Source organism: Acomys minous (assembly GCF_964271855.1).
Source record: "Acomys minous genome assembly, chromosome: 12".
In the NCBI taxonomy this organism is placed as follows: Eukaryota; Metazoa; Chordata; class Mammalia; order Rodentia; family Muridae; genus Acomys; species Acomys minous.
In genome coordinates this window covers 62,519,561-62,537,878 of record NC_140493.1, presented here as the reverse complement: position 1 = coordinate 62,537,878, position 18,318 = coordinate 62,519,561, and the positions used below count along the sequence as shown (strand labels likewise).

The 18,318-nt window shown below is 42.8% G+C and overlaps 1 protein-coding gene across 1 annotated transcript in view; it reads right to left on the bottom strand.

Moving 5' to 3' along the window:
- The window catches only part of NIPAL2 (NIPA like domain containing 2), a 91,713-nt gene that overhangs the window by 22,346 nt on the left and 51,049 nt on the right, over positions 1-18,318 (bottom strand). The window contains exon 5 of the mRNA XM_084751330.1: positions 5,141-5,262. Within this exon, the coding sequence (XP_084607456.1) occupies positions 5,141-5,262 (122 nt within the window). The remainder of the gene's footprint in view (positions 1-5,140; positions 5,263-18,318) is intronic.

The following is an 18,318-nucleotide window of genomic DNA, read 5'->3' as shown; positions in this document are numbered from 1 at the left end:
TGAGCTCTGCTGAGGACCTGTAGGAGCTGGCAAGTGACACATTTCTACTGGAGGCTCTGGCAGGCACACAGCCAGCCAGCACCCTGATCCTAGTTCGGGGTCCTGAGTTAGACTTCTGACCTGGTAACACATTTCTATTGTTTAATGCTGCTAAGTTTGCGGTGATTCAAGTTTTGGTTCCTAAAGTCTTTTCCAAGGAACTGTCTTCAAGATACATTTTTTTTCAGTTGGGTTTGGAGTTTCATTTCTACTCTCTCTCTCTCTCTCTCTCTCTCTCTCTCTCTCTCTCTCTCTCTCTCTCATATTGCTCCCCCTTTCTTTCTGTCTTGTGAGACAGTGTCTCTCTACATAACCTTGGCTGGCCTGGCCTAAAACTCATGTAGACTGACTCAGGGCTGACCTTGAACTCACAGAGATCCATCTGCTTCTGCCTCCAGAGTGCTGGGATTAAAGGTGTGCACCATCACTCCTGGCACTCAGGAGTTTCTTAATTGGTTCTTGAATCTAATTAGAATAACGGCACTACTTATCCTGTTTTGGTGCTAAAGGAGTCAATGGCAGTCTAGGAGGTGATGTGTTAAAAAAGACACTTTCACCAAATGGAGCCTAAGTTTATCTTTGTGTGTGTGTGTGTGTGTGTGTGTGTGTGTGTGTGTGTGTGTATGTGTGTGTTACACATGTGTCCTTGAGCATGAATGCCCATGAAAGTCAATGGAGACATTGGATCTCTTGGACCTGGAATTCCACATAGTCGTTTAATCACCTGATGTGGGTGCTAGGAACTGAAGTCTTTTGCAAGAGCAGTGTGTGCTCTAACCACTGAGCAATCTTTCCAGTCCCATTTGTTGTCTTTCTCGAAAGTTCAGTCGTTCAAATGACTCTGTCTTCAGAACAGGGTCTGTCAAGGCTCTCTGTGGATAGATTTGATCCCTGGCAGTCAGATGTCCCGACCCTGCATAGGCAATTCAGGGAAGTGCTAATGTGTGCCCTTCAGAGAAAGGCAGCCTTGCTTGGAGTTCTGACTCTCTCACTTTGTATTTATTGACTTTGCCCAAGTTACTGGACCTCTCTCTGGACCTGAGTTTCCTCTTCTGGGAGGTGAAGAAGACAATGTGCCCACTGATAGGACTGCTGCATAGGTGAAGTGTAGAGCGAAGCCAGAGTTGCACAGGCTCCACTGCGCAGCCGTGCTGCAGGCACAGAGCTGTTTGCATCTAGACAATAAAGCAAAGGGATCTAATGCAAGTGGCGCTTCATAAAAACACAGCTTTCTTCCTCCAGGATCACAGCACCAGATGGTGGGTGTTGAATCAGCTCTGTCAAAACTGCAGACTTAATAATCAGCACTGGGGCACGGAATTACTCCAAATGATAGGTTTGGCCCCTGCTGGTGCTGATTTGAGGAAAGAAAATGAGCACTGTGTAGATTCTCATGTGAAGGATTTTATGTTCAGAACAGAGGTTTCAATTTGAATAGTTTATTGGAAAGTCTGGGTGGGCAAAACAGCCACCACTAACTAAGCCTGCCAAAGAGCATGATGTAGCTGAGGCTTAGGGCAGTGCCTCCTCTGTGGGCTGCAGAGAACATGTTAACAGGTGTGGCTGCTCCAGGAGACGCTCTACAGCTCCTTGGTCAAACAGGGCACGTGGGACTAAGGAAACCAAACCCATGTCCTTCCTTAAGGACAGTAGCACTCAGCCCACCGACACAGGTGACAGATTCCTCAGGGGGTTGTGTTACGCAGTACCTTTCCAAATTACTCTGAGACCCCTTCAGCCTTGACTTTTGGCACGTTTCGCTGAAGAGGACTATTCCTCTGTGGCAGAGGGGCCTGGAAAAAAAGCTGGGCCACTGGGTGGGCAGACAGCTCTTCCTTCTCCCCGGACCAGCAGGTACCAGGCCTGTGCAGGAAAGGGTATGGCAAGGCTTCCACTTAGCAGAGAATTGGACCTAACATGGGCACCCGTGGGCCATGTAAACACGTAACCGAGAGATGAACTGGTTATATAATTTTACAATTGCTTGGTGGAAAATGCAAACTGATTAAGGACTTTTTGAATATTTTTATCCATTTGATATGTAGTTCTGATCAGCTCTGAAAAGCAATTCAGATGCTGTTTATATACTTGGTGCAATACAGAAACAGATGAATGACTTGTCCAAAAGCAGTCTCTTTTGGGGTGGTGTTGAGACAGGGTCTTTCTCTGTATCCCAGTGTGGCCCTGAACATTCGACCCTTCTGCCTAGGCTTCCTGAGTGCTTTGATTACAGCCACGTGCCATCACACCTAGCTCAAAGAATAGTCTTAATGTAATTATTGCCTTTGTAAAAACAAAACAAAAAACAAACAACAATGAAAAATATCCAAAGCATCATCAAATCTCCCACATCTGAAAATTTAACACTGATTATTTAGATGCTCAGAGGTACTGACATAGAAATGAGCCCCCTAGAGTTCTTAGCGATGCAGTTACAAAATGGATTAGATTCCAAACCAATAAAATTGATCCATTCCCCGAATGGCTAAAGTGCTGCTGCTCAAGTATAACTTACTAAAGACTCATTTTATGCTCTGGTACAAATACCTGAAAGTAGTTAAAATTTTCTGTGTGGAACTTATTTTGAAGTAGCTTTCATTATTATAATATGGTTTTTGGAAGCAGAGGTCTCTCCTAGGATGATACGCTTTTGTCTGTAAGAATTCCTATTACCAAGGTTACAGTGTATGCTGTATTATACTATATTGAATGGGTATGTAAACACACGAGTTTAAGAGCTTTGGGGACATTTAGTTGTGAGTGGGTAAGGATCAGAAGTGACACTAGGAGAACTTAGGGGTGTGCAGGGGACTATAATCAAAATATATTGTATGCACTATGCAATTCTCAAAGATTAAAGATATTATATAAGAGAGTTAGCTTTAGAAAATAGCAAAATGTAATTAAATTTAGAGGATTTTTATTCATCTACAAGGTTCAATAACTTGTTTGTGGGCAGAGGCTACATCTCAGTAGTGGTATACTTGCCTAGGGTGTACTAAGCAAGCCTGGTTTCAATCTCCAGGACCATGAAGAAAAGAAATGCAAAGATTTAAAGAGGCAGTTTTGTCTGTTTTAGATGTAGTCTCTGGTATGAAAAACAATACAAGACACATCATCATTAAACCATGCAATTTATTCCAGGAAAGAAGGCTTGCTGCATCTTTAATCTCCAGAGGACCCAACTCAGGCTATTAATTTTCTGGTCACAGGCTATGTCACTCTTTTGTTAACTAGACGAAGCATTTGTTTTGCCTGTAGGCAAAAAGTCGTAACGTGTTGGTCAGATTTCAAGCCTGCACTACCATGAAATATTCAATAAAGTATAAAGAACAGAAGTAAACGAGAGATTAAAGCTTCTTCTAGTGCTTAGAGTTGATTGATGAAAGCTGTGGTAGCTAAAAGACTCTGATGATGGACAAGCAGGAAAATAAATGGGGCACAATGAAGGCGCTGAGCATCAGAGGCCCCAGGAAGGCGCTGAGCATCAGAGGCCCCAGCAAGGGCTATGGAGGAGTTGGGAAGTGACAGAGCCAGGGTAGAAATGACAGACATGAGACCGGAAGCCTGGATATTGACACACCCCAAACAGGTGCTTCTTAAGGCAGGGCACTGACCGATTAACCAACAACTCTCCTGTGGCAGGGCACTCCTTATACACCAGATGGGATGAAAAAGAGGAGGATGGGAGCCGAGAGAGTGAGTGGGTGACTTGGAAGGCTACAGGATGGCTTGTTAACGGTGTGTAGTACATGAATGCATAAAACACAAAAAAATTAACTATTTTTCTATAGGGTAAGGAGAGGAATAAAGATGGAGACAGTGAGAATATTTATAGACATTTGTATTCCAGGAGTCAGGATTATGTCAGAGATAGTGAGACAGAGAACTCTTGTCATGTAGACTGCTGTGACGTGAGTCTGAGTTATTCCTAGGGGCAAAGGTCACCTGTAAACCTGTAAATGTCAGCACTGTGTTTTTAATAGCAAGTCTGTAGAGTAGGGCAATCTAATTTAACACCAGAGAACTAGATCAGGTGCCTCTTGAGGTCACTTCTAACTCTAAGAAGTTTTAGAATTAGTACGAGTCTGTAGGCTTTATTCTTCATGATCAGATTTACAAGTTTTTGCCAAACTAATTCTTAAGTAAATGCTAAGTTAGACAATTGCAGTTTTTCCTACTACTTGCCATTTCTAGAATGTTCTTTTTCTCCAGTCTTAGCTGCATTCTGTAGCAAGTTACATATCTACTATTTAGATCCAGTTATTTCTTCATACTTACCAGATGCAGCCACTATATCAAATAAAACATCCCAGTTGACGTCTTCAAGCACCCATGACAGCAGCTCACTCCTTCCTTCCTTCCTTCCTTCCTTCCTTCCTTCCTTCCTTCCTTCCACACATCCCTTGGGTCTGTATCACTGCTGTTACTTTGGCCTCAGTGAGGACTTTTGGGGAAGGTGCTTCAGCAAGCAGTGACTTGGTATCACAAATCATCACTGTTGGGAAACCCTGCTGCTAAGGCGGCAGTTTATTATGACTGCAAAGCCGTGAATTTGGTGCAAAATGGGGGACTCCCTTTGTCAGTGAGGCTTCCTCTTCTCTGCCTGGGGATCTTGGACCCCCCACAAATTCTACCTGAGGAATGTGACACAGTCCTTAGGGAAATTACAGGTCCAACTCCCTTTCTCCTGATAAGAACCTATCAGCAAGCAGCTGGGATTCCTGGAGTGCCTCTCCATGTAAATGAGGCATCTCAGTACCTTAGCCCCAACCCCCCACCAGCCAATGACAGCTGCCCACCTTGAATATCCCTATCCCACCCCAAAGTTCTATATAGCCCTCATTCATCCCAAATAAAAGTGATCTGCTTCCCAAAAGCTGGTTCTAGAAGTCATCATTTCCATCCATGCCCCCGGGGCTTGTGGACTCCCCATCCCTGCTCCATTTGTTCTCATTCCCAGGGGGCAGGGCGGGTTACAGAACACATACTCTTACATTTTAGCAAATCACTGTGTGGAGAAGAAAGCTTTTCTAACACTGTAGCTACCAGCGGTCTAGAGATTATGCTTCAGAAACAGTAAAATATTTAGAACTCTTACCACATAGACCAGGAACTGCCAGCCAACAAAGTAATACTGTACTGTTCTTGCTGAGATAGCCTGGGTGATATTTGGAGCAAAATTCACCAATAAATATGTTCCTGCAAATGCCAGTGTCATACCTTTGAATAAGAAAGAAAAGACAGATCAAACTGAAAAAAAAAATGATTAAAGTTTTTCTTTTTTCCTCTTTCCAGTTGGGATAGGGTCTTGCTGGGTAGTCCTAGCTGGTTTGGAACTCATTCTGTAAAACAGGCTGGTTGGCTTTGAACTAACAGCCCCTCTTCCTGTCTCAGTCTCTCAAAGACTGGGATGGCAGGTTTGCATCATCAGCATGGCTACCTTAAAGCTTTTCTTGAAACAGCCATTACCATATTTTTTGGACCATAAGTTTTTAGAGCAGTAAAACAAGAAAAAAATATGAACCAAATTAGTACTAGTATAATAAAATTTTATTAAAATATAACAAAATACAGTAATATTAAACAGCGTTAACTCAATAGGAAGAAAGACTTAGAGACCGAAGCACTTTTCCAGTTTCCTCGGCTGGCACACTGACAACATTGGTAAGTGTAAGTGACCTCTTTGTTGATGCCTGATGGACAGCAATCAGACCATAAGGTGCACCCTAATCCCTCCCCCCTTTTGGGGAGAAAGTGTGTCTTATGGTTCAAAAAATATGGTACCTAGAGGGGTATGTTACTTGTTAAAATGCAGGCAGTTCCTGACTCCTTACTCCAACTGGTCCAATTAAAATACAAGTTACCAAACTGTCCCTAAAGAGCACCACATCCTTGAAGGACAACAAAATCCAGGGAGGGGAGAGAGCAGGACATAACTTCAGACTGTCTCTGTTGCTGCAGGAAGTTTCCCCAAAGACAGAGATGATGAAAACAAGCACATATGTAGAGGCAAGTGCTTCCTCATCGGCCTGCTTCCACAGCATGAGGTACAAGTGGACCTACATAGACGTAGATCCATCTAGATTTACACGGAAGTGCTGAGACCAGAAGATAGGGAGGTGCACTCATGATGACCAGCTCTCCGTGCATTCACCCCGGAGCCTGTGAGCTAGGGACGTCCAGACTTTGAAATTCTGCAATGTCACTTAATCACTGTCTGTGATGACAGTCCTTCAGAAGTAACTGTGGTGAGAGGGACCTCACTGTAGTGTTCTAATAAGCTAACCCTGGGATTCGAGATCCCAGATTACGTCATAAGCCTGACTTCAGCATTACTCAGAACCATGGAGGGAAGAGATGTGCGTGGGAAGGCAGCCACAGCAGGGGTGGAGGGAGAGCATGCCTCTCTGACAAGTACTGAAAACTGCCTGTTTATACGTAATTAGGAGCCTGAGAAAATTTTTATCAAAGTAGCCCATTTCAGACACTACACTTGAAAAGACCCCTTCTTTCACCACTGAGCATATCTCTATTGTGGATATAATTTACAAACAGCCTTGAAATCCAGCTGGAACAGTCTGGTATGTCTGTAAAATCTCACAGTTTGAGGTGCTGATTTCCTACCCCTCTTAACTACATGGTCTGGGCTTTGAACTCAGTTTATGAGAACAAACAGTGTTTAAATGTTGCATAAGCTCGACAAGAACCCATTCAGGACACTATAAAGCTACAAGTACGTTTCCTCTCATTTAACCTATAATATACTGTGAAGACAAGACCATACACATACTTTTCTTTTAGAGCTATTTCTTTTTTAAAGCATGTTTAAATTTTTATTTATTTTCACTTAGTGTGCATTAGTGTTTTGCCTGCATGTATGTCTGCGTAATGGGTGTTGAATTCCCTGGAACTGGAGTTACAGACAGATGTGAGCTGCCATGTGGGTGCTGGGAATTGACACCGGGTCCTCTGAAGAGCAGCCAGTGCTCTAACTGCTGAGCCATCACCACCCTCTGTAGAGCTTTCTTTCTTTCTTTTTCTTTCTTTCTTTCTTTCTTTCTTTCTTTCTTTCTTTCTTTCTTTCTTTCTTTCTTTCTCTCGGTTTTCTAAGACAGAGTTTCTCTGTATAGCCTTGGTTGTCCTGGACTCACTTTTTAGACCAGGCTGGCCTCGAACTCACAGAGATCCACCTGCCTCTGTCTCCCGAGTGCTGGGATTACAGGCCTGTGCCACTGAGCCCAGCTTCTAATGCCAACTTAAAAAAATATACATTATTAAACACTGCAGTAAAAGTAAAATAATAAAAACACATAAATGAACTTGAGGAAGATATTGGTCAGTCATGTTCTTTCTTTGGAAAACAAAAGATTACTTCAAATTAGGTTCCTAGGAGGAAGGGATTTGAAAAAAAATGAGTTTTCTGAACCTGATATAATAAAGTAGCATAAATCCACTGGGCACACTTTAAAATGTCTCAGCGGTTTCCAAGTGCTCCACTTTTGTGGAGTTCAAATTCATATTGGCTTTTAAGTCCCTTTACCAAGATTTCTCTTCTCAAGTTTCCTAATGTGGTGTAATTTGGAGTTGGTGACATGCACATCTGGTACAAAATTCCAGAGGGTCATATATAGGGTCAGCCAAAAGCCAAGTGTCCCATTGGCTGCTGATGGCCCTGCTCCAAGTCAGGCACTGAGACTTCTTTCTAGGCTTCCTCTTCAGGGATATGTGTGTGTGTGTGTGTGTGTGTGTGTGTGTGTGTGTGTGTGTGTGTGTGTTTTGTTGTTTTCATATAAACAGCATATTATAGACCTTGCTTTGAATTCTACTTTCTCTTACTTACATAGCATTGTGAAGAGGATGTAAGGCAAGCTCCTTCTTTTAAATCTGCTGAGTATTCCATCATTTCAAGGCAGTTTTATTTGATTTCATTTTCCACACTCTTTCTCATCTGCTGCTAAATTTCTGTATCAAGGCACTTATCTCTTTTTGTTGCATTTCAAAACAACACTGTTGTGGTTAATTTAGAAGTGTGGCCTAATAAATGTTTATTATTAGGCTAATTACTACTACGGTGGTATTGTCTAACCTGCTAGCACTCAATGGAAACATAGACACCTGATGTGTTACCCGGAGGAGACATCACCCCCTAAGTTATCCTCCATAGCTCCCCGTCTCCATCCCAGTCCATCTGCTTCTAATAACTTGTACTGGGGATACCTCCCATCCATAATCCCAAAATGCTCTCTACATATGAATTAACCCATCATATCCTTTAGACCTGGCAAGGGTGGCTTTCTAAGAGGCCAGTCACGGCAGCTGAATGTGCTAGAAACTCAGACAACCTGGAGTAGATGCATTTCAGAACATTCGCTGCCTACTGTGGGTCATTTGAGTTCACCCTAAAAATTCATTTACAATTGTATTTCTCTTAGGATGGCCCAGAGACAATGAGGGTGGCTGTAAGGAGCTCTAATACAGCATGACAATGGAAGGTATGGGCAGGAAGGAATGGCTGGACTCTTGCCTGCTTAGGGAAGATCTCCCCTACTGATTTTTAAAACAAAACAGAAGGAAGGAAGCAACCTAATAAACAGAGCAGAGTCACACTGGGCCTCCAGGCACAGCTAGTTCTGAGAACTGATTTATATGAGATCTGGGTATCAGAGGCGACAAAAAACCCCACTGTGTCTGGATGCTGGATGATACCCAATTCAAGGGACGGCCCATCCTCCTTCCTCATGCCTTACCCTACAGCAATGCTGTTTTCTCATTAAATCATAGTCAGTTCTCTTGACAGGCATATAGGGAGAGGGCAGGACGAGAGAAAGATGGCAAATTTCCATGATGTCTATCTTCTTCTTCTTCTTCTTCAATTTCCTGATCTGAGAGAAAAGCCTGGTGGTTTAAAACCGAGGTCTTCTGGGGCCTATAGGGAGCCCTGCTGATGGAGTGCCCTGGATGACTCTACAACAGCTGTGGGCTGGGCAGGAAGGCCCTCCAAAGACTTAACAAAAACCAAACCCAAGTCTCTGTCTGCTTCATGAAGGGTATTTCTTTCTGTGTGCTTGCGTTCTCTCTCTCTCTCTCTCTCTCTCTCTCTCTCTCTCTCTCTCTCTCTCTCTCTCTCTCTCTCTGTCTCTCTGTCTCTCTGTCTCTCTCTGTCTCTCTCCCTCTCTCTCTCCCTCCCCCCCCCATGTGTGTGTGAATTTTCTCATCTGTAATAAAAGCCTTTCCACATTGGCAAAAAAAAAAAATTCAGTTCTCTTACAAATTCACAGTGGCCTCTTTCCCATGCAGCTTGTTATAATATACAAATAATGATGATATATTTTCCTGTAAACTTGTACAATGTATAAAACAGGTATACAAGCTAATCCTTGCTTTTTACAGTAGGAGACCAACTGTCCTGAAAGGAAGGAGGGTACTCTTTATAAAGCCCAACTTAATTATTTTATAGAAAAGAATGGCTGACATTAAAGTAACATTGTGATCAATATGGAAATGTGGTGATACTAAAAACATTAATAAAAGGGACTGGGAAGATGGTTCATTGGGTAGAGTGTGTGTTGCTCAAATATGAGAGCTGAATTCAAACTTCTGGTGGCCACATACAAAGCTGAGTGTGGCTGTGTACACAGCTTTAACCCCTGGTCTGTGGGGGATGGAGCCAGGAGAGAAGGGTGGGGCATTTGGGAGCCCACCACGTCCCAGGTTCAGGGAAATGCTGTGCCAGGGAATAAGATGGAGTAGTAGAGCACGGTGTTTGATATTCTTCTGAGGCCTCTGCATGCATGTATTTACGCACACATGCACAGACCACACGTATATGCCACACACACTACATTATACACACAAGCAGCATAAACACAGCTCTAAATGCTTTTTACATTATCAACTTAATGCTTATTTTAAAAATCTGTGAAAATGATTATAGTAGTTCTCCCTTGTCCGTGGGGATACAGTCTAAGGCCTCCCCGTGCCTAGAGTCTCTGAAAGTACCAACTTTCGTTTGTACTATCCATTTGCTATGATAAAGCTTAATTCACAAATAGGCACAATAAATGCTGAACAATAACTAACAACAAAAGAGAACAATAAAAGCAATAAACTTTAACAAGTTACTTAAAACTTAAAAATTGCTTAACTTCTGCAATTTTCTACTTAACATTTTTGGACTGTAGTTGACTGTGAGTCACTAAATTCTCACAGTTAGCAAATATATGTATAAGGGCAAATTGTTTACTATTATTTAAGTACATTATTACAAATAATATATTATAAATTAAATATTATAGATAAATCCTCTAGTATATAACACATAATATATACAATGTATAGTCTTTATTACTACTTACATTTGACAAATAAGGCAGACTCCTCTTAGCACACCTGTAATCCCAGCACTCGGGAGGCAGAGGCAGAGGCAGGCGGATCACTGTGAGTTCGAGGCCAGCCTGGTCTACAAAATGAGTCTCGGAAAACAAAAACAAACAAAAACATCTGACAAATGAAGAAAATGAATCAGAAAAGGAGTAACTATTCCAGCCAGTGAGCTGAAAGCTTGTTTGGAGCCCAGACAATCTATTTCCTTTACTATTAACATTGAAATGCCCATGAATGCCCTTACTGGTAGGGGTTCTGAGTGGAAAGCATACACTCGTCAGAACACCTGAGGGGACTCTAATGCTGTACAGAGCACACCGTGAGACAGACGGAGCTCTCTGCTCCTGGCAGAGGGCCCTAGGATCCTTGACTAGTTTCAGGCTATTTTTAACTCTAAATTTCCTTTAGGAGAGCATTTCCAAATGGGTGTTCCTTAGAACAAGTTTAAAGAGACTTATTCCCCACTAACAAACATTTCTAAGACATCAAATATATTTGGGAAGTTCTTGAGTGGTTCTTTTTCTGGGAGACCGCTCAGATGTGCCAACAGGTTGATGTTTACTATGAATCACCGAGTAGACAGCAAAGCTGCCTTAGTTTCTAGATACATTTGACCATTAACATTGCTCTGAAGTAGTATTTTGGGGGGAAATTTATATTTGGGAGGTGCTTGACATTTAATGGGCCTGATGTGAAAATTGCAGGTTATGTCTCAGGAGGCTACTGGTCTGCTACAGGTCTCCCAGAGATGCTCACAGATGGGAACAAAGCATGAGTGAAACGGAAGGACCGGGAAGTCCAGGTGTGCTTGCTCCCTGGCTTCTTGATGGACCACATGAAGACGGACGCGTCAGTCTGCAGCTGATAGTCCTGTTCCTTACTTTAGCCTTCTAACTTCTGAGAGCCTTCCGTTTTAAATTTTTCAGCTAACCTGACTCCAAGCAATTCTTTTGGGCACTGCACTTATCTCTTGATTGATGAGAATCCAAGGATTACTTTCTTGGAATACTGGAATAATGAACTGGACTCAATACTGGAGGAGCAATCTAGTCCTGCTCCCTCAGGCTCAAGTGGTAAGTACTCCAGGGCTCATTGTCAGAAAGGCTCCCAATCCCGAGGCTGCCCTGAAATCATCTGTCCTTTCAACTAGAATGACACTTCACTTGGCTGGATTCCTACTGAAGACAAATGAACTCGACCATGCTGGTCTTGGAGCAGGGGGTGAGAAGGAGGAAAACCAGTGGTCTTGGTCTCAAGCATTGGTAGGTACTTGAAGTAATCCAGTTGCTGCTCTCTGAGGAGTGCTGCTGAGTTTACTATAATTTGTATTTTGATGATGATATTATCTGGCCCTAAATTAATGTGGTTCTTGCAGACTGAGGGAGAAGAGGAAAACACTGTAACTTTTGGCTGGGTGAAAGGAAAGAGAGGAGTCTTTTTTTTTAAAGGAAAAATAATCATTAAAATAATTTAAAATTATTAATCCACTAAGAATCAGAGCAGGGGCCAAAGCCTGTCAGTGAGTTAATAATGGTTGGCGAGTCCTTTCAGACAAGGCTTTTGTGAGGTCATTTTCTGAGGCTAGTGGTGAAAAGCTTCATGGCCAGAGAGCAACACTTGGCAATGAATTAGTTCAGCTTGTTTCCACATGGCCTCAAATCTCCAATTGCTCCATCAGGAAGAACAAACTTTCATTTGTTTGAAGCAGGGGAAAATAAATGCTATTCCTTCTCACATTTTGACAATTTAATTTTTAGCATGCACATATGCTAACCTTTAAAGCACCACTAGCTACTCTTTGCCCTGTTTGGTTTTTAGTTCCTGTAAAGGGGGGGGGGGGTCCACATTCTTAGCTTTTAACAGGAAGAGCCACATTTTCTCAAGACATTAGGAATGAAGGCATAAGGAAAGTACGCACACTACTGCGAGGCAGGGAAAGGCCTTCCTTGGACGTCCCCAGTGTAAAGTGACCTATTACACCCTAGCAAGTAATATTCTCATGACATTGCTTACTGAAGGAAGGGTAGAGAACGCATGGCCTGGCCCACTTTCCTGTCTGTAACTTTAAGGAACTGATCATTTTCAACTGTGGCCTGAAATGATGGTAACAGCGACCTTCTCTACTCAAGAAGCCTTCAGGGAGAAAGGCAAACACAGACTAGAGCTGCGGAAGGCTTCCTCTGAGGAACTGTAGGTGTCGCAGTGCTTGTTGTAGTTATCAAAGTAATGACTGACATTTTTTTGAGTACTTATTGTGTGACAAGCCCTGTTCTAAGAATATTAATACATGCATTCTTTAATTCTGTGGGGTAGGTAATAGAATCTTACTTTTAAAGATGAGGAACTTAGCTTGCAGGACTTACTTAAATCACCTCACACATCATATGGCTTTAGAGGCACATCCTAGACTAAAGGCCCTGTTTGTCAGGCTTAGAATGGAGCTCTGTCATCTGCCAATGACGTCACCCTGAGAAAGTTACCTATCCACTCTCAGATCCAGATTTTGCTTCTAGAAATTAGTTATTCTCACTTTTTGTTGTTGTTTCTTTTTCGAGGCTCTGTGTAGCCCTGGCTGTTCTGGACTCACTTTGTAGGCCAGGTTGGCCTCGAACTCACAGCAATTTTCCTTCCTCTGTTGAGATTAAAGGTGTGTGCCACCATGCCCAGCCCATATTCTCACATTTAAACAATATATTCCATGTAAAACACAACACAGAACCTGGTGAAAAAAAATGTTTAGAGCTGCCAGCTGCTACTCACACACCCACCAAAAGGCCATGGAAGCTAATATGTGGCTTTGTTTCGTTTTGTTTCTAGAATTCGAACATTTTTAAATTTGCTTATCACTTTACATCATGGATGTAGCACCATCCCTCCTCTCCTCCCAGTCTCACCTTCCCTCTCCCCCCCTTTCCCCTTCTCCTATTCCTCATAAAAGGGACACCCTCCCCCACTTCTCATCCACCCTAGCTCATCAAGTCTCATCAGGACTGAGCACATCTTCTTCCCCTGTGGCCTGGCAAGACAGCCCTGCCAGGGGGAAATGATCAAAAAGCTGGCCACAGAGTCCACGTCAGAGACAGCCCTGTTCCCATTACTAGAGGACCCATATGAAGTCTGAGCTGCCCATTGGCTACATCTGTAGCCCAGGTCCAGTGCATGCATGATCTTGATTGGTGCTTTAGTCTCAGCAGGCCCCTCTGGGCCCCGGTTAGCTGGATCTGTTGGTATTCTTGTGGAGCTCCTGTCACTTTAGGTCCTTTTTTCTCCCCCTCCCTCCCCCGCCCCACTTTTTCACAGGACTCCCTCTGTATTGCCCAAAATGTAGATGTGAGTCTCAGCATCTGGTTTCAACTGCTGCTGGATGGAGCCTCTCAGAGGACAACTCTGCTAGGCTCCTATCTGCAAGCATAGCAGAGTATTATCAATAGTGCTAGGGGTGAGCTGCCTCCCGAGGGCTGGGTCTTGGGTTGGGTCTGACACTGGTTGGATATTCCCTCAATCTCTGCTCTATCTTTATCCCTGCACGTCTTGTAGGCAGGGTAAACTTTGAGTTGAAGTTTTTGTGGTTTTGGTGTTCCCCTCCTTCTACTAAGACTCTTATCTAGCTGAAGTGAGTGCTCTTCAGTCTCTATGAGCCCTGCTCATAGGAGTCTCTGCTAGAGTCCCTCTCATGTCCTCCCAGGAGCCTGCTCCGACTTAGGCCTCCAGCTTGTCACAGAGATGGCCCTGCCCATGATTTCTCTTTCTCTACAGGCCTTCTGTCTTCCCATCCCCGTTCTCCCGAGGTCTGATCTCCATCCTTACATCTTTCCATGCTCCCTCTCCTATCTTGTTCCCTTTCTTCAACCACTATCTCTGTCTATTCTATTTCTCCTTCTGAGTGAGTTTTCAGTGTCCTTCCTTGGATCCTCCTTGTTACTTATCTTCTTTGGGTCTGTGCATTATAGCATGTTAATCCTGTACATGGCTAAAATCCACTTATAAATGAATACATACTATGTCTGTCTTTCTGGGACTGGGTTACCTCACTCAGGATGATCTTTACTACTTCCATCCATTTGCCTGCAAATTTCACAATTTCCTTGTTTTTAACAGGTGAGTAGTATTCTATTGTGTAAATGAACCACAGTTTCTTTATCTATTCTTTGGTTGTGGGACATCTAGGTTGTTTCCAGGTTCTGGTTATTGCAAATAGTGCTGCTATGAACACAGTTGAACAAATGCCCTTGTTGTATGGTGGGGGCATCTTTTGGATCTATACCCAGCAGTGGTATAGCTTGGTCTTGAGGTAGAGCTAGTCCCAATTTTCTGAGACATCCAGTTAGACCAACATCATTTGTTGAAGATACTGTCTTTTTTCCACTGTATAGTCTTGGCTCCTTTGTAAAAAATCAAGTGTTCATGGGTATGTGGGTTTATTTCTGGGTCTTCAATTTGATTCTATTGATCCACCAGTCTATCCCTATGCCACTACCATGGAATTTTTTTTTCTTTTCTTTTCTTTCTTTTTTTTTTTTTTTTTACTATTGCTCTGTAGTACAGCTTGAAGTCAGGGATGGAGATACCTCAAGAAGTTCTTTTATTGTTTTTTGGCTATTCTGGGTTTTTTGTTTTTCCATATGAAGTTTAAAATTGCTCTTTTAAGGTCTGTAAAAAATTGTGTTGGTATTTTGATGGGTATTTCTTTGAATCTGTAGATTGCTTTTGGTAAGATGGCCATTTTTACCATGTTAACTCTACTGATCCATGGGCATGGGAGATCTTGAAGTTCTTGTCATACAGGACCTTGACTCACTTGGTTAGAGTTACACCAAGATATTTTATATTATTTGTGAATGGTGCAGTTTACCTAATTTCTTTCTCAGCCCATTTGTGATGCAGTGATATTCTGCTGGTCTCCTCAAAACAGCTAGTAGATCTGTAGCAAAGGCTGGATTTGTATGTCTGCTGAGTGCAGAGTCCTCTTTAGAGTGGCCGGGAAAGGTCGGAGGAACATGAATGGGCCATTTTTGGAGCAGTGGGTTTCTTGCCGAGCAGATGCTGTGCTTGTGGATGTCAGATTCAGCTGGGCTCTGCTATTTTGGACTCTGGGACCCTGTACGCTAGTACTGTTCAGTCAATCTCTCCTGGGGACCAGTAGGGTCGACCATGGATTGGAGGTTGGTGCAACCCCTCAGGGCAACAGGAGAAATCTGACATCTGATTATTGGAGAGGAGCAACCTTAGAACTGTGGACCTGTGTTCGAGTGGGCTGCAAGTGCTGGGCAGGCCAGAGGTGCTGGGTGGGTGTGGGTTAGAAACACTGGGCAGGCCAGAGGTGCTGGGTGGGTGGGAGTTAGAAACACTGGACAGGAGGGAAGCATTGGGCAGGTGCAGGGGAAGATGCTTTCGGTGGGCTGGAGGTGCTGGCCAGTCAGGAAGTGCCAGGCGAGGGCTGCAAACCTTCTCCAGCTCCCAGAATATTCCCTTATGCCTGGGAAACACTAAAGCTGGTGTTTGGAGTCAGCTGTCAGGCTACTCACTGCGTATGTAGTTTCTGACCACTTGCCACTCAGATATGGTGCACCCTTGTTTCCACCATCTTGGAAGTCTGTTTGTTTTGTTGTTTTCTTGATGTATGGTGCTGTAGGCGTTCTCATCCTTTGTGTTACATTTTTAGTATTACCTTTCGGAAATCTCTTGGGAATGATTGTGACCATAGTGATCATGTCAGTTATAGTGAAAGATATTTGTATTTCTCAACACTACACTGTTGTATTGAGTCCACGGGAGGAAGACTGATCTTTCAGTTCATCTTATATTTTTAGTTTTACCTTAGATATTAAGATACAATGAAGTCATTAAGTATTCTGATGTTTCTATTTTTACCATTCCCCATAGTTAGGACTTTCACTTGCTTTCTCCCTAATTCTTTAGGAAGCAGCTGCAGTACAGGCATAAAGAGGAACTTGCTTTACTTTTTTACTATTTTTTTAATAAGGGGGAGGAGGTCCCCCTCAGTCACAGTCATAGGGAAGGGGAATGAGGTGAAAGTGGGAGGGAGGGAGGAATGGAAGGATGCACGGGATGGGATAGCAACTGAGATGTAATAGGAATGATTTTATTTTTCAAAAAAAATTAAAAATTTTCTTTACTCTATGCTTGTAAACATCTTGGCTGCATGTATATCTGTGCCCTATAAAATGGTATCAGATACCCTGGCACTGGATGGCTGTGGATGGTTGTAAGTCACTATACGGGTGCTGGCACTTGAATCAGGGTCCTCTTAGCTGCTGAGCCCTGTGTCTAGCGCCACCTTCCCCACTCTATGTTCACACTCCTTGGGTTGGCTAGTTAGTTCCTGAATGCCCTCCTCTATAGCCTTTATCCGGTCTACGCCAGTCTATACCAGTCCTATCTAGCTGATAGGGCAACTCAAATGTCACTTCTGTTATTGTTTTGAGCCAGAGCCAGGGCTCTTTTCAAGGTGAGGTGATTTTGCCCTCAGGACACATTCAGTTATGTCCAAAGGTAGCTCTTGCTCTATTGTGGTTGAGGGAGTAAGAGGCATCTAGTGGATAAAAGGCTGGCAGTCCCACAGTGCAGAGGGCAGACCTGACAGTGAAGATTTGCCCATCGCATGTGTCAGAAGGCCTGAGCTCAGAAACAGTGTTCGAAAAGCCCACACCAGTATATTGCATATTATTATTTTTATTTAAAATATACTTATTGACTTATTTTATCATGAAGGTTATAGTCACTTGCAGTCAGGGGTTGTGGTGCATAGCTTTAGCTGTCAACTTGACACAGTGTAGACTCCCCAGGGAGAGAGTCATGGCGAGGCACTGTCTAGATCGGGTTAGCCTGGGGCATGTCTGCGGGCCTGTCCTAATTATACTGGGAGGACTTGCGCTCGTGCGAGAGTGGAGAGAGTGGCAGGTGGGCACCGAGGTGTGCTCTCACTCTCTGCTTTGGCTGTGGACATGAGCAGCTGCTTCACGTTCCTGCCGCTGTGGCCTCCATGCAGCAACGAACTGTAGCATGGTCTGTGACCCAAGGAAACTGCCCCCCTTATCAGTCAGAGCACAGAAAGAAAACTAGATAGAGAGAGAATTATTCAACCATCATTATCTCTTTATTCCTATTAGTCAAGCCACTTTTACTAGTTATAGTCAAGATAGGAAATCCTCTATTGCTTATATGATCTTATTAAATTGGGTAAATTTAGTCGGTAACCACCTATTAACTACCAAAGATGGCAGGTGTCAGATGAAAGGATTTGTAGTTTCCTTGTGACAGTTGACAAATAAGAAAAATAATATAAAACCAAACTTCTTAGCTTTTAAAAGCCAGGCATTGGTTGTTCTTATTTCTGATTTCCTATGATTTTTCCAAATGGTTCTATAAATGACAACATATAAAAAGGACATATAAAAATAATATGTTGGAAAAGATACAATCTCATATGAATGCATTTAGAAAAACGATTTAGCCATGAAAAATTTGACAATGTTGACTAAAGATTATACCAGAAGAATTAAACCAAAGAAGAAAGGAAAAAGCGAGGACACTTTCAAGATGTTATACTCCAGGGAGACTGGATCAGGGGTCAAGGGAGAAATGCTCAACATACCAAGACTGATGTCAAAATCAGAGCTCATATTAAAAAACAAAAACAAACCTCCCTGTAAGAGGGTAGGTGTTCTTTCTTTTAAATGCACAAAGTATCTGTTTCTATTATATATCAGCAGAAGTAAAGCAGGCTTTGTCAAGGAGACACCGACCTCTATAATTCTCATAAATAATGTTCTTAACAAAAGCAAAAAGGTACAATGAATATAAGAGAGCCTTGATACATAATATAAATCTTTATTATAAACAGTAAAGTCACTGTTAATTTCCATTGATAAC